We start from the raw sequence: 27,092 nt of genomic DNA on the forward strand, positions 1-27,092 counted from the left end.
TTGTTCGCTTGTTCGATTGGTTGGGCTCTTCGTCCTCTTTTTTGGGTTGCTCTTGGGTCAGGGGCCTTTTTTTCTTCTCTTTTCTTCTGTGTGCCGACCCTTTTATGCACTCGCCGGTCGAGACATGCCCCGAACGGGAAGGAGGGGGGCACAAGTTTCGAGGCACCGCGACTGAGAAAGTCGTCATCATTTCTTCTGGGGGAAGTGACCGGAGGGTGGAAAATGCGTCGCACGCCTGGTCACCTATCACCATAAATGCCCTGGCAACGGGCGCCGTAGAGAGGGCCCACCAGGCAGCCGCAGAGCAGCCCGGCGTGCCTGCCCTGTCTTGTTCCTCTGCCACAGCAGGGCGTCAGACGGAACGCCTTGATCCTGGCGATGTTACCCCGAGACACACCGGAGGATACGGGACGGGACCCGTGCAATTAATAGTCCCACGCCTCTCTGCCAAAACATGGCAGGAACTGACACCGCGGCGGGAGCAGTTGGGGATGTCAGGCCACGCACGCCCATTAAATGCGGCCTCGGACCTCTGACCGGTTGACACCCCATCGGTGGGCCCCTCGGGGGCCTTTCTGGGTCGTCGGGGCACCGAGTGCTCGGGGGTACTGTTCACCTCCCCGAGCACTCTCTCCCGAGAATGCCTATCCTTGTCCTCAGGGTACCGGGTGATTGGGGGTACTGTTCACCTCCCCGAGCACCCTCTCCCGAGCACTCTTGCACGAACCTTCGGGGAACCGAGTGCCCGGGGGCTGCCCCGAGCACTCTCTCCTGAGCACTTTTGCACAGATCTTTCGGGGAACAGAGAGCTCGGGGGCTGCCACGTGCAGCCCCGAGCACTCTCTCCCGAGCACTTTCACACTGACCCTCGAGGAACCGAGCGCTCGGGGGTTGCCGCATGCAGTCCCCGAGCACTCTCTCCCGGAACTTAGCTCTTCTGATCGTCGGGGGACTAGGGTGCTCGGGGGTGACCGGGCACCTCCCCGAGCACTTTCTTCCTGGTACTTAGACTCTGCGGATCATCGGAGAACTGGGGTGCTCGGGGACCATGGACTGTGGCCCCGAGCACCTTCTCCCGGGACTTTGAACTTTCCTCACCCCGCAGGAGGGACCTCGCGGGATGGCAACACGTGGCGGATGGCTGGCCTGGCCTCGAGACTCAGGGACCCCCGGTTCCTGATACACCGACAAGTACACAAAAGTTATAGTGAGCGCGGTTGGGCACTGCCGCGTCCTATAGCATTAAATGCTACATATGGGGTCGTGTAGGTCGACGCAGCACCGCACGGCTGATGAGACAGAGTCTGCAGAACGAACAGGCAAGTGGACGGTTTTATAGGTAGACTTGCGGGATGTAGTGACAGGACGGCTTGATAGACGATCTTACGACACACAACGATGGGACAGGCCGGGCGGCTAGGGAGGTAGGTGTGGAGGCGTTCCACGGTTGGGGCAAACACTTAAAGCTCTCAAGGTAAATTTGGCTTACGTGATTCTCTAGGATATAATCAAAAAGTAGAATATCTAACCATACATGAGTCTGCTAATCGGGACCACTTGTAAGTTCTTCCTCTCTCTAGTATATAAAGAGAGGATGATCTAATTTGTAAAAGAGAATAAATAACCGATTCACAATCACTAATAACAAAATATACATGACATATAATTATTATCCTTCGAAAGATCTGAACTTGAATAACTCCAATGTTTTTAAGTTCAACCCACACGTAACACTTTCTACATCAGCAGTCCATATATGTGACTGCTCGCAGGTGCGAGAAAAAAAGTTATTTGATGTTGATTTATATTTGCCATCGCTAAACCCTTGCTTTCGTCTTGCTTAAGAGGAGGACAGCTCAGTCCTTACTCATATAATTAAGGAGGTGAGGGCTTTGCTCACCAGCGAGGTGTTAAAAGATAGATCATATCAAAACCAGGCTAGTCATGAGTTAACGTATCAAGCATGTATTTATGGTATGATCATGATCCGAGTAGAGTAGTTGATAATGGTATATCTTGTCTAATTCATGACGAATGTTTGAACTCTGATATTGATTAATATATTCCATTTCTCCTGAAAAAAACTTTGCTTTTTTAACGAAAAAGCTAAATCCATGCTGATTGTAGGGCTGTCAACGAACTGAGCTTGAGCGAGTCCATCGCCTTAAGCTTGAACTTGATAGAAATACGAGCCAAGTTTAATCTGAACCAAAGATCTAGCTGAGCCTATAATCAGACTTGAGCTTGGCTTGTTAGGATTTCGAGCCGAGCTCGAATCGAGTGTAGAACGAGTCGAGTTCGAATAGCTCGCGAGTCTCGAGTTTTTTATAGCTCTATCTATGAGCTACATATGTATGTAGTCACGTGTGTTGAGATCGGACGATTGGACTTTGAGTTGGATGGTGTGGTTAAAAAAAAAGTTGGCTAACTGAATGGACATCGGTTTTACCTCGGCGAAAAGTAATTGAAGTTAGCTGAGCTTTTAATGAGCTATTTGAACTTTAACTCGATAGACTTACGAGCTTGTAATTAGATTTAAGCTTGATTTGTTAAGGTGTCGATTCAAACTCAAATAGAGTCTATACCAAATCAATATCTTTTTGACCGTGCTAGCTGACACTGCTGTGCCCGTCAAAACTTGCCAGAGATCAACCGAATTTACCGCAGCCTGGTTACCTCCCGGCCGTACAATTCTTGGCAAGGTTGGGATTAGGGAAGAGCATGCGGCCATGTACGACTGCCCGGTTTTCTCTCCTCTCCCTGTTTTCAAAACAAAATACCAATACAGGTCGTAGGCACCAGTGTCAAAGTTGCTGGCCTCCTCCTCTACCTCCTCCCTGGCCTCCTCCAACTCATCTCCCTGCATTTCTAGGCCATTTGCGGGGGGCTTCAAATGGCCCTCTGTCCCCTCCCTTCCTCCTAGTGCCGTGCCATGCAAATCCAAGCGCCAGATCCTCATCTTCACCTCTGCAACATGAAGGTCAAGCTTGAGGTAATCATCTCTTACGATCACTCTGCGTTGTTGATCTTATTTTCCCGTGACATTCGGCTCGGTTTGGAACAAGAAAATTTCTTTTTTTACAAAAAAATTAGGCAACAAGGAAATTTCGTATAATGCATGGATTGCATAGTTTTTTTTTTTAGAAATTTGGGTCTATTATTTTCATGCAATGCACATTACGAGGAGCGATGTTATCTTTGATATGGTAAAAAATAGTTTTATTTTATCTGCATGCCTTATAGATATGTTTTGTGTTAAAGTTGACATATTGGAGATCAAGTCAAAAATTGTTTGTGTCCTTGTCTTTACAATATCAGGAACGGAGGCTAGCTGAGTGCATATTTGAAAAAAATATATACGTGTGCAACTATACATATTGGATGTCTTAACCTTTTGTTGGTGTAGATGTCGGAACTTGTACTTTTATTATTAGAAAACGTTAGCACTAAAAATGCAAATTTTGATTTTGCTGGACTCTTGATCGTGCGTTATCTCTTTTTATGATTATATATAATTAGGATTTTAAGAGAAATTTAATCTCCAAAACAGCATGTCTTACAACTGTTTGTAGATTCCGAAGCAAGCCATGGCCACACCGTCGCGGTCGCTGCCGCGGAGCGCGAGCGGCAGCGCCGATGCGCAGTCGCCGTTCAGCTCCAACCCCGCCCACCACCCCGTCTCCACGCCCATCACTCCCGCCGCCGCTTCGTCGTCCTTCGGATGCATGGCGGCCACGCCTACCGACTCGCCGCCGGCCACCCCCAAGGAGAAGCCCAAACCGGCGCCGTCGGCGGCGGCGTACTACGCGTCGCTGTGGTCTCCAAGGAGGCTCATGCAGCGGGCCGCCCGCGCCTTCCACAGCAGCAGGTCGCGCCGCATGAGGAAGGACGCCGGCGAAGAACCGACCTCGGTCACCAGCAAGGTCTCCGACGCGCCGAGCGTGGTGTCGTCCTTGGAAGCAGAGCTCGCCGTCGATGCCAATGGTGGCGGCGCAGCCAATGTGCAGGAGGAGCACCACCACCTTGAGGTTGTCCCGGAGAAGATCATACACGAGGCGAACCATCAGGCGCCGCCAGTCATGAAGGAGGTGGAGGAGGAGTGTGTGAAGACGGCGCCGGCAGAGGAGAAGGATACCGCCGCCATTGAGGAGGAGGAGCCCAAGAAAGGAGCGGCGCCGGCGCCGAAGGCCGTCGCGGTCGCCGACGGCGTGGCGGACAAGTTCATGATAGTGGTGAAGGAGGCGATCAAAAAGCACGTGGAGCACGCGGCGGATCAGGACGAGAAGGAGGAGGCGATGAGGACGTTCCAGGGGAGCCGGGTGAAGACGGCGATGGAGGCGCGGCCGGAGTCGGAGCAGCCGCGGCGCCGGGAGGTGGCGCGGAGCAACGACGTGATCGAGGAGGCGCGCAGCAAGCTGCTGGAGAAACGGCAGTTCGGCAGGGTCAGGGCTCTCGTCGGCGCGTTCGAGACCGTCATGGACGCCAAGCATGACGCCGCAGCACCACCACCGCAAGTCGGCCTAAACCAATCCACAACAAAAACACATGCTCCCTGTTTCGTGTGTCGTACTTTGCCTTAATTATTTTTCCCGGCCGGCCGCCGCATGCACGTCGCTAATTATTCTCCATCACTACTAATTCTCCATATGATTATATATATTTTTAAGGAGTGTTTTGTAAGGAGGGAGACCGATGTTGCATTTTGCTAAAAATTCTCCATATGATTATATATATTTCATTGGTTTCTTCCTCGAAAACATTTATGTTTTGCTAAAATTTTCCGTAATGTCTAATTATATTGTGAATGTTTTTTAACCAAATCATTCAATTTCTGGCAATTGGATTAAATCCAACATTTACCTCCACTCCTTCCTACATGGTCAATTTGACAATCTGTTCCACATAGACACCACCACCCCCGCCGCCTTTGTCTCCAACCTCCTGATCCTAGTCCCGCTCGCCATCATCTCCATTCTCCAGATTCCCATCCGGCGAGCTGCTCCCGTTGCCAACGAGATGCCTCCACCGTCGCTGTCGTGCTCCCATCCCAACAGTGTTGTTGGACTATGTTGATATAATAACTGAGTGTGTTTTCAGCTGAATATTATTGAAAAATACACCAATAGCCGACGAGTGAGATCTCAATCACTTTTTCTCTATTTTCCCTTCTTGCAACCCTAACTCCAACCACAAGCCTAACGTCATGGACTCCTACTTTCTCTCATTGGCACCAGCAAGGTTTACTAAGGGTGTGTTTGTTTCCTGAAAAGGATTTCGTAGAGTTACATCGTATAAGTAAGTTAAGGGAAAGTAAATTGGATGGAGCTATTTGTTGAAAGAGGAGAGTGTTTGATTGATTGTATATGTCTGGATAGACTGGACTGAATTTATGTATAGTTGACTGATTTTGAGACCGTATGAGCAAATATAAGAGTTGAGATTGTGATTAGTTACTCAAATGAAGATGATTTTATGAACTGATAATTGAGCATATCTTCATAAGGGGTTACAGAGCCTGCATCCACTGAGTCAGACTACAGAGTGAAACTCGAATCTCTCGAGCCAGAATAACGACGTATATTTGCACTTACCGGGTCAAGCTACAACCATGGATGTAGACAACCAAACAAGCTTCTTTTCAAAATTCTATGCATCTACGAAATCAAGATCGGAGAGATACGAGAAACCAAACACACCCTAGAGCTTCTTTCTTCCTTTTTCACTCCTCCCCTCATGACACTTCCTACAGTACCATATCCTCATACTTCCCAATATTACATAGAAGATCCTCCGAAAAAGAGATCACATGGAAGATACTCCTTTACACTAAAGATGACCAAATGGGCCAATCGGGCCAGCCCGGCACGGGCCCAACTCGGCACGGCCCAAAATCGGCACAGCCCGATTGGCACATTTACTGTTACGGGCCGTGCCGTGCCGGCCCGTGTGCCGAGTCGTCGGCCCACGGCACGGCCCAACTGTCACCGTGCCGTGCCCGGCTGGCCCACGGCACGGTCGGCACGATGGGCCCGGCCAGCACGGTGGAGGCACGACAGGCCCGTTTGGCACGACGGGCCCGACCGGCACGGTGGAGGCATGATGGGCTAGGTCGGCACGGGAAGGCACAACAGGCCCGGTCGGCACGGTGGAGGCACGTTGGGCCTGTCAACACTAAAAAAAATAGGAAAAAATAAAAAATAATAGCTAAAAAAATCCAAAAAAACAATAAAAAATATAGAAAATAAATACATAACATCTTTATTGATTGGTTGCCTCGTTAAAAACCTTTCTACTAGAAGGAAAAAAGAGTACAACCTATGATTATGCTCCAAAAATTACATGATTTCATTAGAAACCCCAGAATTTTGCTTGCAATTTTTAATATGCTTCCTCAAGTGTCCCGTTCCATTTGGAGATCTGGCACCTATTTCTATGCTGCATATATTACACTTAGCAAATCTTACCTGTTCCCCGTTAATTTCTCTGAAGACCTTTTCAAAATGTTGCCACACCCATGACCATGCACGCGAGTTCTCGGCGTCTTGATCCATAAATTGAAATATGAAATTGGTTTCTTGATGTGAAGTGACTACTGGCTACTTGGCTAGCAAATAGGAAAAGAGAGATGGGTGGGCACGGTGGGCAATGAGGATACATGGAGTTTGAGATGGAGTAGATGGTATTTATAGGCCACGATGAGAGAAGAGGTAGGTGGGGGTGGGGCCGCGGGGGGTATTTTAAAAAAATAAACAAAAAACATGAATAAAATAAAAAAAAACTTAGAAATAATAGGGGCACATGGTTAATTCTAAAAATGAGCTTTATTGATAGGTTGCCTCATTAAAAATCTTTCTAGCAAAGGAAAAAAGAGTACAACCTAGCTCAGAAAATTTGAAATTACACGTTCTCATCAGCATCTAGATACAAATTTTGGAATAATTCTTCAAGCTCAGTATTTTCTGCAGTGTGTTGCATTCGTGCTTCAGCTTGTTCCCAATCCTTTACTATGGTGAGTATTTCAACCATCTCACTTGACAGATTTGTTCTTCTCTCTTCGATTATCCTTCCTGTAAGACTGAAGGCAGCCTCAGAAGAAACTGTAGATACAGGAACCGTCAACAAATCTCGCGCTAACAGTGAAAGCACTGGATAATTCGTCTTGTGCTCATGCCACCATTGCAGTATGTTGAAGTTTTCTTGTTCGTGGCTGATAACGTCACTGTCGATAAAGGTAGTTAGCTCCCCTCCAGATATTGAAATTCCGGTGCCCATAGACGATCGTGACTAAGAGTCTGAACTTCTTGATGAAGAACCTGCACCAAATATTTTCCTCCACGTTGTCGTCTTCTTACTTATTGTGGGTGCTAGTGGAGGTCGTTGCAGGCGAACTCTGCCATACTTTGTTTCATATTTACTATAAACTTCGAATAACTTAGAACGAACATTAGTATAATAATTAGAATAATTATGGCCAAGAGCATCACCTAGAATTGCAAGAACTCTACAGAAAGCTGCAATTTTAGCTCTAGGATCTAAAATAAAGGCAAAGGCGTATAACAAATGAATTTCTTTCCAATACTTTAAGAATTTAGATTTCATAGGAACTACACAATCTCTTAGAAGATTGTCATTTTCATAGTTGTTTAAATGAGTAGCAATTTCAACAATATTATGCACTACTAAACAAGATGTTGGATAATAAACTCCTGATAAACTCACAGTTGAATCATAAAATAATTCAAAAAACTCCAGTATCCTTTCAGCAACATACCAATGCGCTTCCGTGAGTAAAGTTTGACCCCCATGCTGATGGTAATGTGTATTTTACCATATTCATACTAGTTGTCTGTCTAGAAACATGCGTGAACCTAAGATTATGAGCTTGCTTAATATAATCTTCAAATGCAGCAGACTCACCGATATTGAGTGGTAGATCCGCTCTTGCAATGAAGCGACATAGCTCTTTTCGAGCATTGGCAGAGTCGTACTCCCAATGATGAACAGAGCCATCGGGGTTGTACTGCAACACCGTCTACTTCATGGCTGCTTCACTCTTTCGCTTGCAACTTATGGCGTGCCTCTTCAAGTGCCCCGTTCCACCCGAGGGCTTTGCAGATAATTCATTTTTACAAATATAACACCTAGCATACCTGACACTTACCCCATCTTCCTCTTTGTAGATCCTTTCAAAGTCTTGCCAAACTTCGGAAGTACCGGCTCTTGATCTTTTAGACCCGCTGCTTGCTAATGTGTGCGCACTTGTAGAGCCTGACGATGGAACTGCTGCTGCATCACCTAGATCTGGATGTGAACCAACCGGAGGTTCACCGTCGGGTCCATCATCACCTGCAGCACTGGTATCAAAGGGGCCGTAGTCCCCTGTGAGTCATTGGAGAAAAAAAATCATGATCTATGGATGTATCATGATCACCGGCATCCATGATCAATGTCGAATGACACTACAGAAATTGCAAATATTCAGAGTTAAAAATAATCAAGTAATAAAACTAATAATAAAATAAGACTCAACAACGATGAAAAAAAATCACCAAGATTTCTTCAACTTCAAGATAGCAAGTCAGCAGGATGACGATTTTGAAATTGCTCGGATTTTTTTCAACAATTCAAACTAATTTTGCCAAATTATCGCTAATTCTCACGAACTTTGAGACAAGAATGAGAGGAGAAAACAAGAGAGAAAATGGTGTTGCTGGTGTGGAATGGAAGGGCAAGGTGCTCCTCTATTTATAGGTGAAAAATGGTGATTTTTGCAATTTTTTTCGAATTTTTTGGAGCTCAAACGGTCACAAAATGGCTATAAAATTCAAAAATATCGGGTTAATGGGTTAAACGGGCCGGAAACGGCCCGTTTAACCCATTAACCCGCGTGCCCCCACGTGCCGGCCGGGCCGTGCCCCCCGCGGTGGGCCGTGCCGTGCCGTGCCGTGGGCCGCCGCGTGCCGAGCCGGCACGGTGGGCCGTGCCGTGATGGGCCGCCGCGTTCCCGGGCCGTGCCCGTGCCGGCCAGACTCGACCGGGCCGTGCCGCGCGCTCAGCCTAGGCACGGCCTGTGGCCTCGTGCCGTGCCGGCACGGCCCATCTCGGCTCGGGCCGGGCCGTGCCTGGGCCGTACCTACAGTTCCGTGCCTCGAGCCAGCCCAGTAGGCACGACCCATTTAGACATCTTTACTTTATACTATGAATTTGATGTGCTGAAACTATTTAAGTACCGGTTAGCTCGGATTAAGATTATTCAAATATGACATTGTTGTTTTGTCAGCAATTTCAAATATAATAACTTTGCTAGGGAGTCTCTAAGATGGCCCGAGAAATAACGTTTGTACAAACGTAGGCTGTATCAAAAGTTGTAGTGGAAAAGTTGTAGATGGATGGTGGGGGCACACCCAAGACTGAAAAAGAAGTTCTTAAAGACCTGTTTGGGTGGGCTGAATTCGAGGCAAAAAAACTGAAATCCTGGCCCGCCACATTAGATGGGCTAGGAATCCCTAAGATGGCCTTGGAATTTGACTCGTCTTGGGCCGCCCATTGCTGTTTATGGGCTGGGCTTCATCCCTCCATCGTGGGCCACTGACCGCCTCAACCTCACGTATTCTCTCTCGGCAACCTCTCTTCGTCGTTGCGAGAGAGCCGAGCCAAATCCGCACCTCGACCCGATCTGCACGATTCCTCTCTCGCTCCCCTCAAATTCACCGCCGCCTCCGTGCCCTAACTCCAACCCCGCCCCGCCCATGGCGGCCACCGCAGCCTCCTCGGCGGCCGCCGCCGCCGCCGCCGCCGCGGCGAACTCCGATGACGACGGCAACTACGAGGAGTACATCCCGGTCGCTAAGCGCAGGGCCATGGAGGCCGAGCGCCTCCGCCAGCTCCGCCTCTCCAAGCCCGCGCCGCCCTCCGCCCCCTCCCTCCCGCTTCCTCCGCCTCCTCCGCTGCCGACCGCGCCGCCCTCCGCCCCCGACGCCGCCGCCAAGCCCAGCCTCCTCGTCAAGGCCACGCAGCTCAAGCGCGCGGCGCCGGAGGTGACCCCCACGGAGCAGCTCATCCAACAGGAGAAGGAGATGATCGAGAACCTCTCCGATAAGAAGTCCCTCATGTCCGTCCGGGAGCTCGCCAAGGGCATCATCTACTCCGAACCACTCCAGACGGGGTGGAAACCGCCCCTCCGCCTCCGCCGCATGCCCCAGGCCAAGGCCGACGAGATCCGACGGAAGTGGCACATCCTCGTCGACGGCGACGACATCCCGCCGCCAGCGCGCGACTTCCGTGATCTCCGTCTCCCCGATCCCATCCTCCGAAAGCTGCGCGAGAGGGGCATCGTCCAGCCCACTCCCATCCAGGTGCAGGGGATGCCGGTTGCGCTCTCAGGGCGTGACATGATCGGCATCGCGTTCACGGGGTCAGGGAAGACTCTCGTGTTCGTGCTGCCCTGCATCATGGTGGCGCTGCAGGAGGAAACCGTGATGCCAATTGTGCCTGGGGAGGGACCGTTCGGGATGATCATCTGCCCGTCCCGGGAGCTGGCGAAGCAGACCTACGATGTGATTGAGCAATTCCTTGTTCCGCTCAAGGAGGCTGGGTACCCAGAGATAAGGCATTTGCTTTGCATTGGCGGTGTGGACATGAGGACACAACTGGATGTGGTGAAGAAGGGTGTACACATTGTGGTGGCAACGCCTGGTCGGCTCAAGGATTTGCTTGCCAAGAAGAAGATGAATCTTGATAATTGCAGGTGAGTGTTGGATTTTTCAACAGAAATATGTTTCAATAGCTTCTACTTAATATAACTGTTGGATATCTTCATTGTCTCTGCTTAGCATTGAGAGGATGTGAAAAATTTGAACATAAATACTCTGTTATAACTACTACTAACTGATATTTAAAGTTTAAGTAGGATTTTCTTTTCATGAACACTGTCTCATAAGTAGAATATACACCTACTCTCAAAGTGTGATGTTCATGGCAGCATGCTATGCCTTAGTATAGAATGACTAATGAATCTACTGTATATTCTTGTATTAGAGCTGATAATGTCCCATATCATATCATTCCATCGCGTAATACATGGTATCATGTTGGATGCAACATAGGGGTTCAAATTGGTGAACCTAAGGGTACCTATCGACCTTCTTTAGTTCAACCAATAAAACTAGTTTTCCAAAATTGGCATGATTTTTGTTCAACTGGTGTTATTGGTTGAACTCGATGTTCTAGATGGAATAGGTCCGAACCAAAAAGGTAGGACCTGTTATTCTCCCCAACTGACCTTCTATCGCGTAGTTCTGGGCCCCAAAAGTCTGTGGAAGATGCCCCTTTAGAAAATCTATCAAGCAAACTAGGTCCTTGCTTAGTTAATATCCGTACATTAGTGCTTTCTGTTTAGATTTCGCTTGGTTAGTTTGGTTGGACTGTATAAAACATAGACTTGCCCAACCTCTGCCTCTCTGGAGGGTTCCGACCAATATCCTTGTATGCTTTTTGAGTTACTTAATGTCCCTTTCATGATTTATGCAGGTATTTAACCTTAGATGAAGCTGATAGGTTGGTTGATTTGGGATTTGAGGATGACATTAGAGAGGTTTTTGACCATTTCAAGGCACAAAGGCAAACCCTTCTGTTTTCTGCTACTATGCCCAAGAAGATTCAAATCTTCGCAAAGAGTGCCCTTGTGAAACCAGTTATTGTCAATGTGGGAAGAGCTGGAGCGGCAAATCTTGATGTTATTCAGGAAGTTGAGTATGTCAAGGAAGATGCCAGAATTATATATCTTCTTGAATGCCTCCAAAAGACTCCACCTCCTGTTCTTATCTTCTGTGAAAACAAAGCTGATGTTGACTACATTCATGAGTATCTTCTTCTAAAGGGGGTGGAAGCTGTTGCAGTCCATGGAGGAAAAGATCAAGAGGAAAGAGAGTATGCAATCGAGTCCTTCAAGACAGGAAGGAAGGATGTTTTGGTGGCTACTGATGTTGCGTCGAAGGGTCTTGATTTCCCTGATATCCAGCATGTCATTAACTATGATATGCCTGCCGAAATAGAGAACTATGTCCATAGAATTGGTCGAACTGGTCGGTGTGGGAAAACTGGCATAGCAACAACCTTCATTAACAAGAACCAAACAGAGACTACGCTTCTTGATCTTAAACACTTGCTTAAGGAGGCAAAGCAAAGAATACCACCAGTGTTGGCGGAGCTCAATGATCCGTTGGAGGATGAGGAAATAATTGCCAAGGAGAGTGGTGTTAAGGGATGTGCATATTGTGGTGGGCTTGGCCATCGTGTTAGTGACTGTCCAAAGCTGGAGCACCAGAAGTCCATGGCAATCGCAGGCTCTAGAAGAGACCACTTTGGCGGTGATGGCTACCGTGGAGAAATATGATTCCTCTAGTTTCATATTTGTGGTTAGTTATCAGGAGCTGAGATGCTGCAGCTGCAGTTCAACCAGGTTAGATACAACACCCGGCCAAAGCTCTCCTCCCAACTCACCGTTCTACTTCTCGTCATTGAAGCAAGTCAAATAGTTTGCGTCATCAAGCTTGCCGTATGAACTTCTTTTCACATTGTTTTCAAGTGGTGATGGCCTGTAATATATTGCTCATACTCGCTGTACAATGTGATCTGAAGACAATGTCTGACTCTGAGTGGTATAGTCTTTTGGATGAGTTTCAGCAAGTGGGATGTGATAGACAATATTTCCGAATCTTATGTATACTGTATTCTATCTTGTATCTGTTATGGTAAGTGATGAGGGCACTTATGAATATAACTTGTATGCTGGGTGGGTTGTACCTTATATTGGCCAGTAAAGTAGTAATACTTATGCTGTGCTAGTAGTTACCGGTATGTATCATCTACCATGTATCACTGGCGTCCGGTCCAAACACAGCATATACCAGCATAGGCATGCAGTCCGTGTCCGTATTCCGCTGAACTGATGTTACTGCATGAAATGGGGACTGCATCTCTGTGAAAGTGCATGCTCTGCTCATGCTGATGCTAGATGGCTGTACTGTATCGTAGTAGTAGTGCTCATGTACCTACAGGTTACATGGATGTACGAGCCCCTGCAACAGGGCGAGCTTGTGCAACTCGTGCATACTAGATCACAGTGGCGTGTACCTAGTTTTAAAAAACCGATGGTAACCGAGAAAAATCATGATAGCCGATCTTTTCGGTTCGGTTCGATTAAAAAACCGAACGGTAACTGAATTTAAATTAAAAAATTCGAAAAAATAATAAATAAAAAAAATTAAAAAAATCTTTAAATAAACAAGACACAATTCTAAGACCTTTTGTGAATTTTTTTTTCAAAAATAATGTCGTTTGTATCATATTATATAGGGAGGAAGTTTGAAAAACTGAAAAAAATTGAAGCGTGGGGCTCAGTTATTAACTCATGTTAAGAAAAAGTTTAACATGTAAACACATATTTTTCTTGTGTAAAACGTATCTTAAGAGGATCTTTAAAATTGATTTCACTTTATTTAGAGTTTGATTAATTTCTCTATAATTTTTACAAAGTTCACAAGCATAAAGTGAATATGTTAATAAATAGCACTGTAATTAACTTTTTCATGTCTACTGTTATTTTTTCTACGTAAATCATAGTATAAATAAACTAATAAAAGTGGTTTCACTAATTTTTGAGGTGTAATGGATCAGTTATGAATTAATCTAGTCGCAACACATTTACACAATCCTGCATGTTACAATAACTAATTCATGAGTTCATGTATTTTAAAAAGACATAGGATCATGTAAGGAGACTAACAAAATTAGTTTCATAATTTTTGGATTAGCAAAGAGTAAAGTATGCATTTAACTTGGTTTAACGAATACAATTTCTCACAGAAAATTTTGAACTTTTTAATGAGTATAACTACTTTTATCATGTAGATCATGTTACAAGAAAACCAACAAAATTTATTTCACTTGATTTAAAGCTTAGATGAATTAGTTATTAATTTTACCAGATTGAGATAATTTTTATGTTTTTTGTTGAACTTCACTGAAAATTGAGAAAACCGAGCGGTTACCGATAATGCGGAAAATTCGAGAAAATCGCTCGATAAATTGCAAAAAACGCTCGGTAACTAGTCCACCGAACGGCTAAAATCGCGATTTTTTCTCCAAATTTCAAATTTTGCCAAATAAATTTTGTCCAAATTTTTTTAATTTTCGACTGATTACTGCGGTAACCGCGAATTTTTGGTTATCGTCCTAATGGCACAGTGACCCGTCACCCTAATGGCACGCACATTTGATCAATTTTAGTACCGTTTTGCTGATTGCTTTTTCTTTCTTGGATGGTTAGGTCATGCTATCGACGGCTTGCTTGGGCAGATAGAGATCAGACTTAATGATTGCCAAAATCAGTCCAAATTCCCTGCAAATCCCAAAGGAGCAGTGGGCTTAGCCTTCACCTAACAAAAGAAGCTATAGATGTTAACCCACACCAAGCTATTTCATGGAACGATGGAACATCAGTACTACTCCTCCATCTACATGTCATATCCCTCTGAAGAAGTTGAGGAAGAAGTGGGACTTGGAGAATGGAGACAGTGTTCCAGGCTTTCAGGCTTTGCGTCTAGGGCACAGTGACCCGTCACCCTCTATCAATCGCAACGGAACAAGCAATGGCTATGCAACCAACTGGTCTAGCCGTCTAGGAACAGAAGCTGAACAAGTAACAGAAGGGTTCAGAACGACAGGATCGATGTCATCAGCTTATTTCCTTGTTCTTGTTATATAGACTGTCACGAGCGTCCTGCTCTTGTCAAAATAAGCAACGATTAGACTTTAGAGGGTGTCCAATTGAAACTCTGTCTGGTTTTTGCAGAAATTTCGTATGGAACACTTCAACTCCTATTACTAGGCCTGAGGCTGAGAACCTCTAATTTGGACAGAAATGCTCATTTTTCTTTCTTTCTTCCAAGTCGAAAGAGAACATCAAGTTCATCCATTCACTGAGTGAACCTAAGGCACACTTGAACCACAAAATCCCTTCCTGAATTCTCACTCACACATCAACATAACTACAGGCATGAAAAACAAAAAATCTCTGAAAAATAAGATCAAATCGATTAGAAGAGCAGACGTATCAATCCGATGTTGTTTGGTAGAATCATGGAGCAACAAATCCTTGCCCTGTTCGGGTGGCTGCATGGGTCTTGTACGACCCGGACATGGACATACCTTTGAAGCTTTGCATTGAATGAAGCATAACTCAGCATGTACTGGAGGTGATGGCATGTAGTAAGGGCAGCGTGACAGTACCGAGCTCTACTGTCGCGTCTCTGCAGGGGCCTTTTGAGCGAGAGCACCATCTACTATCTCCTGGGTAAAAGGAGGGGCATTGCTGGGAGAGGGAGAAATAGAACGTTGCACCCCTGGCAACTGGCGTTGCATTGGTCTGGTCCACGGTTTTTTCACCGGTAACTAATTAAACAAATTTAAATAAAATTTAAACAAAATATCGATAAATATGATATATTATTTCTATCAGGATCTATCGGTATGCCCAGGTAAACTGAATATATCGGATATATTAGACCTTTTTTTTTCTGGGGTCTTGGTCTAGTCCTCCGGCAAGGATGATGATCATTCTTAAAAAAATACATGATTTGCATGACATGCCATGGCGACCGTGGAGTCGCCAATTCATTTCACAGCTCTATTAGAAGTAATTATGAGTGCACAATCTACATGTTTATCAGATTGTCGCAACCTTTATGAAGGGAAAAAAAGGTTTGCTGTTTGGAATTATCTTCGTGGAAATTTCGAACAAACCGCGTTGTTGTTTACTTGTTTTTGCATTGGTCGGCACTCCTTTTCCTACGGAATTCCTGCATTCGTAGCAGAGGCTTACTACTCTCTTTTCCTACAAAATTCCGATGCTCCGACCGTAAATTACTACCACCTGATCGTGACCAAACAGAAAGTATACATTGATGCCCTCAACATAGAAACAAAGAGAGTCACCCAACATCTTCGTGCAGGGAAAAAGAAATGACACATCGGAACACAAGTATGTGATCGGCTGATGGATATCACTGAGACACTGATGAGCAGAGGCAAAAGAAGGTAGTGTAGTGAACTGCAATGCCCTCTCCATCTCACCTCCCTCAATGCCTCAATGGTGTACTGCAGCCTTTCTCGATGTAGACCTCTCCCCCATCAACTCATCAGCTCTGCCCACTGCTCTTTCCTCCTTCCTAGACCTCTCAATGTTCTTTGCAACAGGGGATTGAAGAAGGATCATCAATGTCGTTTGGTGGCAGGGCTGCTGCACCAGAGGTATGGGCTGGGCTGCAGTTTTTTTTCATCTGCATATCTGAGGAGACTTGTGTACTGACCTCCCACTCTCTGTACATTCTTGATCTCTGCCCCGGTCATTTTTTCAGAAAAAAACAGTGCTGGGATCAGAATGTCATAAAATTGCTGCACCATCTGTATTTTTTTTCTGTATAATAGTATCTAACATGTGAGTTATATTCTGAATAATGCTGCTTGAACCGACAGAAAAGTATACCAATTACCACGTATCATTCGAACATTCAGTCCGATTTTTTTTGGATCGTGGATTCTTGAACATTCTTCCGAGCGGGTGTTTGGACGAGTGGAATTTTTAGGCAATTTTTTGGATTCAGGATAAAATCTAATCCTAATTCCAATAAGCACTTAGTCCATAAGTTACGGTGAATTCGATCGATCCTCACTATCCATCCGATTTTATCAAATAGTCATCATGTAAAATTAAACTCATTCCACCTTCTAAAAATACATTTAATATCTTATTATTTACTTTTTATACTTAGATGTCCAATATTTACATTTCATATATTTACTGTTAGGTTTTTCTATAGTGTGCATCTCATCTCGCACTCCGTCTACAACACCGAGTTTCTCAAGAGAGTGTGTCGTCTCTGCACTTCGCCTACAGCACTAGATTTTTAGAGAGGATGTGCCACCGTTCACATATCACATCCATCGCCGTTTACCACAAAGATTGTCTCCGTCACACTATATTTATACCAAAATATTATACGATAATTGTTTACAAATTGGTCATTATTTTGATGCTCCTCACAACATTGTTACGAATGAATAACTTTAGACGATACTATCCTCTCCACCTTTTTATTTAGGTTCTTGTCATTCCTTTGCCTCTAAAATTATAAGGTTATATCGTGAATATGTAAATTTCTTTTTTATATGCTATATTCTTTTTTTAAAAAAATTAAGTATGTAGTTACTAAGTACCCTCAAACACAACAGAGGAGCGCCATGATAAGCTCGCCAAAAAAATTTCAGAATTCATGTAGTGGCCACATCTGTTCCAAAGAAAATAAGCAATTTTACCGAACTTTTTAATCGACGCATTTGGAGCTCTACGAGAAATGAAGATATCAACACCGGAATTTCAGAAAGAAAAACAATTCTATCTGTAGCAAGTTGAAGAAAAAGATATAAGCTAGTTGCAACCTTGTACTCCTACCATTGCTGAACTCTCACTCTCATCGTCATCATCACTCGTCAGAAACTTCACCTCCCCTCCTCACTGGCCCCAAGTTGGACTTCACCATTTGACAGCAGCAGCAGCCTCTGCTACTCTGCACCACTGTTCCAACGTTGCAAGCATATCCCTCTCCTCTGCTCACGTAGGCTACACGTCCAGTTCCACTCCGCTCGGCGCACGCCACCACCTTTCGCTCACGCACGCACGCCATGAGGAGGCGACGGTGGGCGTGCCTCGCGCTCGTCGTGCTCCTCGCCGCCGTCCACGGCGCCGCGGGCACCGGCGTGCCAATGCCCGTGGCGCATCGCTCGGCGGCCGACGGCGGCGGCCGCGTCGTCGCCACGGCCGCCTTCAACGCTGCCGCCGGCGTGGCGCGGTGCAAGAAGCAGAGGCCCGAAGCCGGTGGCGCCGCCCCCGCGTCGTGCGCGGGGTTGCCGGGCGACGACGAGCGGGTCATGCCGACCGGCGCGAACCCCTTGCACAACAGATGACAAGGCGACGCGCGTCCACATCACAGCTAAGAGCTAAGGGTCGATCTCTCGCGCATGCCATGGTTGTCCAAGAGGAGAAGGGACCAACAAAGAAAAGGAGAAGGGGAGCAAGGTGATCGTATTAGTGCAGTCAGCCACTGATAGCCGATACAGTAAGGCCCGTTTGGAACGCGGTGATTTCGTTGGAAATTTGCAGAACAAGAAACATCGACTAGCTGGACGTGCGGTTAGTTCTTCCCGTGTTAATCCTGCGTTGCAAACGAGGCCTCATTGTTCTCGTCTTTGGTCTTCTTCTCTGTGTTTACCATGGACTAGCAGTATAATTGATTGACTGAAGCTATATGTGTAGATCTCGTAAGAAGTTTTTCTTTTATGTTTTCGTCTCCTCTGAACATGCAGCATGCATCAGTTGAGTACATTCTGAACTTTGTTTCTCCCCCAGTGACAAGCTCAAATCAGACTCCTTCTCATCTTCTGTCCGCTTCAGGGGTTCTGATTCCATGAGAGGAAGGTTCCTCGTGAGTGCTATTTTTTGTTCAGAATGGCAACATGAATTCCTCAAAAACAAGAAGGATGGCCAGATGAGGAGCAGCGGAAGGATAAGACGTCATTTATGGAGGATTTTTTGGGATAAGTTGCCTTATGTTCTTACTGATTTGCAGACAGGAGCCTTGCATGTGTTGCTCGGCCCAAAATGCTCAGTGTTCAGACGTTCACTCATGCCCAAAAGTTAGCCACTGAAATGAACTCCCACTGTCGCCATGGAACAACTACCTTCTCCATTTTAGCAGTAAAGCAGTAACATATGTCCTTTCGCTTTAAAAAAATGCAGTAAAATAGTAGTATGTTTTACAATCATTGTCTGCCAATTCTTGATTACTAATGCTTGTGACATAAAATGTGTAATCTTTTCTCCATTTTGGCAAGAAGAAAAGGTAACATATACAAATTAGAACCAAAAAAGCAGAATATTCTTTATAAAAGGGAACATGTCAATCCAAAATTGAACACAGAAACAAATTAGAGAAATGTCAATCTTATCATTTATGGTCGTGTATCATCAACCATATATTGGTCAGTTTGAATCCGCTCCGAACAGCTTGTATTGTACTAATTAATTAACCTTGTGCATGTATCTAACTAAATAGTAGTAAATACCATCATCATCACCAGCCCATTTCATCTAAAAAATAGAGAAAATAAAACGCTGCTTTGAATTCCATGCGTGCATGGTCGTCATTTAATATAACTCGACCGCTTGATCATGAGTTATTCAGTTACGCCGTGTCGCCGGCGGTGGCGATGGCGAGCTGCTTGTCGCAGCAAGAGGGGCAGACGACACTGATCGCCGCCGCGGTGCTTAGCCTCGTGGCCGACGCCGACGCCGATGCCGAAGCCCGGAGCTCGGCGAGGTCGCGCCTGAGGCGCGCGTTCTCGTCGGTGAGGCGGTCGCACCAGCGGCGCAGCAGGTCGCAGTCCACCTCCGTCTGCTTCAGCTTAGTCCTCGCCCTCCTGTTCTGGAACCACACCTCCACCTGCCGCGCGCTCAGCCCAACCCGCCGCGCCAAGTCGTGCTTCTCAGCCTGATTAATCGAAAGAAGATTAGTTCTGATAGAATCAAACCGATCAAAAAACGAACAAATTTTGCATGCAAAGTTGCAAACACGTGCAAATGAAGAATTATCGTAAGATAAACCATGCAGCATGTATGCATGCATTTCTCGATTGAAAGAACGAAACGAGTGTGTGTATGTGTGCATACATGAGACAGGATGTTGTGGGCGCGGAAGCTGTCCTCGAGCAGCGTAGCCTGCAGGCTGGTGAGCCGGAGCTTCTTCCTCCCGCCGCTGCCGCCGTCGCCCGGGCTCCGGCTATCGCCGTCCTCGGCCTGGAATGTCCTGGTCTTCTTGTTCTGCCTAGCACCACCACCACCACCACCACCACCACCACCACCAGTCTCTCTCTTCCTCCTGCTCGCCGGCGCCGTCGGCTCTCGGTGACGACGACCGTGTTCCTGCGGGGAGAACACCTCGCCGAACAACTGCACCGTCTGCCTCCGCGGCGGCGGCCGGCTCCCTCCGATCCCGAGGGACAGGTGCGTGTCGAACTCCTCCACGGAGTACTCCTCCATACTGCCAACCGTGGTGAGGCTGGACATGGCGATCGATCACTGAGTTGGTGACGATCGCGAAGGCTTGATGAGCTGAGCAGCGTCTCAATGAAGCTGGATTTTATAGGTGGCCGAGGCCAACCCGATGGACACGGTCGCGCGCGGTTTCGTGTGCGGGTTAACCAAGACAATAAGTTGCTAATTAACGCGACTAATTACTAGTATTAGTACACGTACGTTGATCCGTGGTTGGACTTGGGAAGCTAAATAAGAACAGGAAACAGCTGGTTTTTTTTTCTTTCTAAAACGTAACCTGCAGAAAAATTGGCTGTTATATTAACAGGCAGTTTTCTATTATATTAACTGATAGAAAAGCTACCTATTATATTAAATAGCAAGATCCTCGTGTCGCCTCCTCTAGCGACTCAGAGGCAACCACGTCGCCCCGCTCCTCCAACCCTAAAAGGGTTCTTGGCACGGCAACCGTCGCGGCTCCCTTTCTCCTCTCCCCTCCACTTCTCTTCTCGTCGGTTTTCTTTATCTTGCTCCTCTTCGGTGCAGCCGCACAGTGGTGTTTGGCGGCGTCATTGGTGCCCGGATCTGCGCTCTGAAGCCTAAATTCGTGCACTGTTGCCCGGGTCTCAAAGGCCGGTCTTTGATCCAGCGGCGCCCGACTGCAGGCTCTGTGTGGCGGCACCCAACAATTGATGCTTCGTTGGTGGCGCCCGGTGTCGAGTCTTCATGATGGCCGCATACGTGCGGTGGTGATGCGTGGCAGCAACTGGCAGCTGGAGGTGGCGTCGGTTGGTTGGTCTGCGCGTCGGTAGGCACCGGTGGCCGGTCCTCGCTCCCGGATCCGCCCTCTATCGCTTAGATCTGCGCGTCGGTGGGCCGAGATGGGTGATCTTCACGCCCGTGCTAGCGACAACTGTGTGCGGTGTCTAGACGGGCGGTTGTGTGATGTGCGGCGGTAGTTGTGCAGTTACGAGGTTGGGGTTGAGGTGCGCCGCCGAGTTGAGGTGCTGTGGTAGCTTGGTGGGCAATTCCCTACTGGGCAGACACTGTCGTTGTGCTTCTGTCTCCGCTGCGTCTGTCGATGATGTTCTTTGAGGTCGTCCGCCGCTGCGTGCTCGCTGTCGTGCTCTGTTGTGGTCCTTCTGCTACTGGAGACCTAAGGCTCTGTTATCGTCCGTCCCCATGCTCTGGTCCTGTTGTGGTCCTACTGTTGGTGGTGGCCTGCTGTAGTGGTCCTGCTTTTGTTGTTGCCCTCCGATCGCCCGTCGCCCGTCGTCGTGTTATTGTTGTGAAGCTTGGCTGCTGCTCCTCCTCTGTTGGCTGGCGGAGCCATTCACTTTGTCACCGCTTGTCACCATGTTGATGTCATGAAGCATGGGTGTTTCTGCCCCTGCCGGCCACCGTTGTGTGTGGTTGAGTTGATGATGCCTGTCCTCTTTGATGTTGTGCCAGTGGATCTTCCTGTTGGCAGCGCCGAGGTGATGTCCTACGCAGGTGCGATCGCGCCGTGCTCCTCAGTGCCATGTCGGCTCCTCCCCTTACTGGATTGTCTTTCATTCTCTCCGGTCCAGCCCACGGGGAACCTCATGGCGTGTGGAGGGCTTAGGGGTGGCGTATGCTCGCGGTGTCTAAGGGCGTTGGTTGGGGTGTGGGTGCATCGGGCGAAAGCCTTTCCCGGATTTTGGCCTGGGCTGACGATGACGACACTCGTTGGCACCGCTTTCCTCTACGGAGGCATGGTTGGAGGTGCCCCGCCTCCCTTCCCCTCGCCGTGGGATCTCTTAGGTAAAATCTTGTATGTGTCTAGATGGAGGACAATGACGTTTGAGCATCATTTCCTCCCTAGATGCGTTGTCTTGCAGGATCCCACACCGTGTTCTGGTGTCCGCTGGCACTCACAGTTGTCGTCTGCCAGTTCTCTAGGGCTGCAATGGCGTCGAAGCTGTTGTGTCGAGACGTCCGACAAGCTCGACAACGATGACACGTTGTAGCTCTCTTTCTTGATGTTGTTATGTGGTGGCCGTGGGTGCGGACGTAGGACATTGTGTCATAGGTTGATATCTGTGTTGGGAAGTCGGAGTTGCTTGGCCGTTTAAGTGCAACAAGCTTAGCAACGATGACCTAATTGTGGACTTCAATTGGTTGTTCTGGTGTGCAGTGGTATTCGATTTTTGTTGTCCGAGCGCTCTAGTCGTTGTGTTTTTCATCGATTGACCCTTAATCAACCGTGCAGATGTTAAGATTTTCGAGCTTAGTTTCTCTTATAAATTAAATTAGCTCTATTCTTTTGTAATAATATCGACATCACTAGTACTGTTCTTTTGGGAAGAAAAAACAAAAGAGTAGGATAGAAACAGCTGCCCCTACTAGGGCAATTGCAAGTTCGTTTCTCTTTCTTCGTCGTCAAGATCAAATGCTACTACGAATAGTCGAGCGCTAATGCTAGCTGGTTCGTGTGTGTTGGGAAACCGACGACAAAGCGTCAAGCAGCTTTATTTTGTGGACTAATAAAACCCAACTTATATTTTTGGACGTAGGGAGTACCGCACGTGGTGTACTTCAAACTGTCAAAGGCAACGAGTGGTTAGCTAGCTTTTCCAATCGTCAGGGCAAACGTAAGTACGAGGTGAAGGACAAATTAATCAAAATCTACTACACTTAGGCCAGGCATGTGATTCTAGACTAAGGCGCTCTCGTAAAGAGAATTAACAAGATTATCGAGTGATTGGTTAATGTGTGTGCCATGTTGACACGATATGATGGATCGGTCGATTGACTTGACCAACACGCAACTCGATCGATCGATCGATCGCCGGCCGTACTAGTGTGCGTTGGTAGGTAGCTGGGTTTACTCGAATGCATGCAGGAGTGTTCTACGAGCTGACGTGGCATGCATGCAGGTGGCTTGTAGTACGTGTGAGCAAGCGCTGGTTGGTTGACAGTTTGACACGCGCCTGGGATTCCCAACACGTCAGCGAGGAAAACTGATCTCCTGCTGGCCGCTAAGAGCCGTCAGGTCAAAGGGCATGTGTGAACGTGCCACCGATCTACAGTATTTGAAGGAGCAGTGACACGTAACTTGGCTGCTATATATCGTTGCACGGCAAGCGAGACGGGAAAGGTACCATGCATACATGCACGTATGTACTTCTTCGTTTCAAAATACTTGTCACGGATGATTTTACTGTTTAAACTTTGATAAAGTAAAATAAAAACAGTATTGTTAGGTTCATCATATAATGAACTTTATAAATATTACGCTGTTAGAGCTATTTATATATATATTTGATTAAAATATATTATCAAAGTTTGAATAGTAGAATTAATAATTATTTTAAAACGGAGGGAATATATGCACGCAAGATATTGGTAGGATAGAAACTGCATGAAGTTCTGGTCAATTTCGCCCGTGTAAATGTATGTACAAGATTCATATATATATCATTAGACATAGATACTTGAGTCATCACCTACTCCTTCATTAAGAATGCATGCATCTGAACGGCATTGCGGGCCTAGCCTGACCGAGCCGCCACAAATCCATGTCAAAGAGACGGATGGAGATCGATCGACGATATGCCCCGTTCCAGTGGCCGACGTTCACCCGGTGAGTATGCTCTCTTCTTCCTCCTCCTCTTGTAATAGGAAAATAGGCTACATGTATATGCTGCCACGTGAACTACAACGGGTCACAACCAACCGTCTTAATCATGTAGAAAGAAATCATTAGCCTCACGCACTTTGATAATACTATATATGGTCGTTTCCCCGATCATATGCCGACACGCTTGCATGGACCGTGCGACTTAGCACGCCGGCCGGCCTCGGAACGGAGTCGACCCGCGCATGCGTGCGTGACCTCACGTGTGCGGAAACTGTCGCACGAGGAGTACAAGTCAATGTCCGCGACACACCGCCGTTTCCGCTGACACGGCCAGCATCTCTCGATGATCACGTATTCGATATTACACATACATACCTACGTCGTTGGTAGAACTAATTAAGACTCCGTATGATTAGACCGCATGTGTATTATAGCATGTTTATTAGAGTTCAGGTGTATGAAATCTCCAGGGAATTCAGATCATGGTGTAAATATATGTGAACATACGATAGTCCTTGTGATAAAGGTTCTATAAGGATGTCTCTCCTGCTAGGTTTAGACTGACGGTGGTGATGGGCGCACGTAGGGGTATGGTTGGGTAGTGAGGTGGTAGGGACGCCACTAGCAGTGGGTGACATATGACTATCAGATGAGCCAATACTAAGTGAGTCGGGGAGCTCGAATGAAGTGTTAGTACAGTGTGAGAGTAGAGTAGATTGGTAGGGACATCACTAGAGATGGAGGAGATAAATGGTAGACAAATGTGTTACTGCTAGTTGCACGTGGTGGAGAAGATGAACATGATCATGAACGTGATAGATAAAAGAGAAGTTTCGTTGGATTTAGATCAAAACCGATGAGCTTTGTCACTGAAAGGAAGCGTAGGTTAATTACGCTAAGGAAATCGTCAAAGCATGCATTATACGGACCGAGAGGAGAATATTAGATTATTAAGAAAACCTAATCGATCAGCATAGCAAGTAAACTTGATAGGTAGTCGATTTGATCCTAGTACTACCAGTCAACTATATTATCTAGGATGCAAACGTCAGTGAGTAGGTAGATATACGTATCGAAGCTGTGGACCCCGGCTCCTGTCATCCCTAGCCTTCTCCTGAGACTCAAATGAACTCACACTGGTCCAGCATCGTACAGTATTAGGGGGGCTTGACTTCTCGTACGGCCTATCTAGTGCATGCTGCTGTTGAATTTGAGGTTGTTTGGTTTTTTTTATTTTAACAGGTTAAATTAAAATTTAGTTAGAGGTTAGAGGTTAAACTAGACTAATACTAAATTTTAGTCATGGTGTTTGTTTTAAGGCAAAGCTAAAATTTAGCTGACTAAAAATTTTGATGGACGATTTGACCACTCAAAATTTACCAGAAACACTATAGAAAAGTTGACCGATCAAATTTTTTCAAGACATAATCAAATTTTAGTCTTAAATAAATCAAACAGAGACCAAATTTTCAAACCACCACCAAAATTTGGTTTAGCTCTTTGACCCATAACCAAGCAGCCCCTTGGAGCAGAAGCAACCTGGACTATTCAAACACGTGCTCATGGGTATTATGCCACATGATGCATATGTTCCCACGGTTGATCAAAATTTGCATACATGTACAAGTATAGTCTTCAAAAATAAACCAAGGGGTGTATCATGTCAAGATGGTACAAAATCGCTTGCGGCCGGCACACATGATTAACACCTCTCATTGAGTCCTAGTGAGAGTCCGTATATATATAATCTCTCTGATATATGTGAATCGGCAATTCGGGAATTATATATGTCGTATGTGTTTTTTTTTCGATTACAAGGTCATGCACACGCACAAACACCACACTCCACTATAAGAAAATAATCTTTTGCCACGAAACATATAGCAACAATATATTACTGATATTGCCACGATTAGAAATTCTATGGCAATAAGTTGACTAAATTGTTATGAATTTCTAGTGTTGTCATATTTTCAATTTTCGTTGCAAGAGTTTGCTATATATTGCAACAGAAAAATATATCGTTGTATTAAGTTGATTATTTTGCCACAATTTGAAATTGTTGTGATAGTTTTTGTTTTTTGGCAATATATCATTTTTATTGCCACACTTTGTTTTGTTGCGGTAATAAGAACTTTTATAAAGCAATGATATATTAATATGGCATACTTCATAAATTGATTACAATATAGATTTGTTATGGCCATGAGTGAAGAATCGTTGCAGTATAAAAGAACTATTGCCACAATTTATAACCATACCCACATTTTCTATGCATTCCATCTTTTAAGAGAGATGTCAAAATATTATTATCTGCATTCTATACATAAATAATAGTTTTAGTGTGGTGGTAAAATATTCTGTGCACAACTACAAGGTCTTAGGTTAGACTCTTGTTTATAGCAACGAAACCAACCATAAAATTATCATAATTTTAATTTACAATGATTTTATTACCATAAACTAATATAATTGCAATAGTGACTTTATTGCCATGATTTTATTTTTATTGCCACACTAATAGGCATTGTAAATGCAGCCTATTGCCATGTTGATTTTGTGGTAACAAGCAATTATTACAACAAAACAAAAAATATTGCAAAAACTTTAGAGCACGCTACTACTTGCAACGGCTGACAACGATTTTGAAGTTGTTGTGATATGTACATATTGCAACGATTTTGATCCTATTGAGATGATTTTTTGCCATGGCAAAAACTTAATTTCCTCTGAGAGTGCTCACCTATCACAAACCTATAAATAAAATCATTAAAAACACTCGTTTACGTGTAAATCGTAGTCACCAAGATTTAAATCTTGATAAGTGAAATTGTACACTTACCACTATACCACACTAAGAGATGGTTGGCATATCCTAGGTGTTTTGTGTGCATGTGCCACGGTCAATGTCGGAGCTCAGAAGCAGCCGCCTAGCTAATACTAACAACAAGCTTCCAAGCGTATGATTAGTGAATCGCATGTGGTTGCAGGAAATTAAAGGACGTCTTGGCAATCTTGCATCAGAGATTGTGGAATGGAAAATATAACAATTGACCAATTGATAGCGGTGTGGTAGTAACTTGTGTAGAGCAATTTTTTGACTAAGGTTAAGCCTCTCTCCCCCGTCGCCGTTTCATTCACTGCTTCAGTCAAGGAAGACGACATCTCCTAATAACTAGTTCGATCGAGTGTAGACGAGTCCCAGCAAATGCATGCAGATGATTCAAATGTTGCCAGGAAAAGTAAAAATATTTTTTAGCCTAAAGTATAGATATTATTATCGATTCCTTGAACTCGTCAAGATCTCCTGACAATGACATAACATAACATTCGTGAATG

At 45.8% G+C, this 27,092-nt stretch overlaps 3 protein-coding genes across 3 annotated transcripts; 2 read left to right on the top strand and 1 right to left on the bottom strand.

Moving 5' to 3' along the window:
* Nucleotides 1–3,587: 3,587 nt before the first annotated feature.
* On the top strand, nt 3,588–4,580 carry LOC133923258 (uncharacterized). Its single transcript, XM_062368667.1, has one exon. The coding sequence runs from the start codon at nt 3,588–3,590 to the stop codon at nt 4,578–4,580; it is 993 nt and encodes a 330-aa protein (XP_062224651.1).
* A 5,047-nt stretch (nt 4,581–9,627) lies between these two features.
* On the top strand, nt 9,628–12,789 carry LOC133922666 (DEAD-box ATP-dependent RNA helicase 35A). Its single transcript, XM_062368082.1, has 2 exons — nt 9,628–10,747; nt 11,530–12,789. Exons 1-2 carry the CDS (start codon nt 9,750–9,752, stop codon nt 12,392–12,394), a joined length of 1,863 nt encoding a protein of 620 aa, XP_062224066.1. The 5' UTR covers nt 9,628–9,749; the 3' UTR covers nt 12,395–12,789.
* Nucleotides 12,790–19,044: 6,255 nt separating this feature from the next.
* LOC133920709 (putative homeobox-leucine zipper protein HOX26) lies at nt 19,045–20,216 on the bottom strand. The gene is made up of 2 exons (XM_062365309.1): nt 19,787–20,216; nt 19,045–19,607 (listed from the first exon to the last, which is right to left on the bottom strand). Exons 1-2 carry the CDS (start codon nt 20,180–20,182, stop codon nt 19,302–19,304), a joined length of 702 nt encoding a protein of 233 aa, XP_062221293.1. The 5' UTR covers nt 20,183–20,216; the 3' UTR covers nt 19,045–19,301.
* Between the last annotated feature and the right edge of the window lie 6,876 nt (nt 20,217–27,092).

Source organism: Phragmites australis, chromosome 6, assembly GCF_958298935.1.
Source record: "Phragmites australis chromosome 6, lpPhrAust1.1, whole genome shotgun sequence".
Classification (NCBI taxonomy): Eukaryota; Viridiplantae; Streptophyta; class Magnoliopsida; order Poales; family Poaceae; genus Phragmites; species Phragmites australis.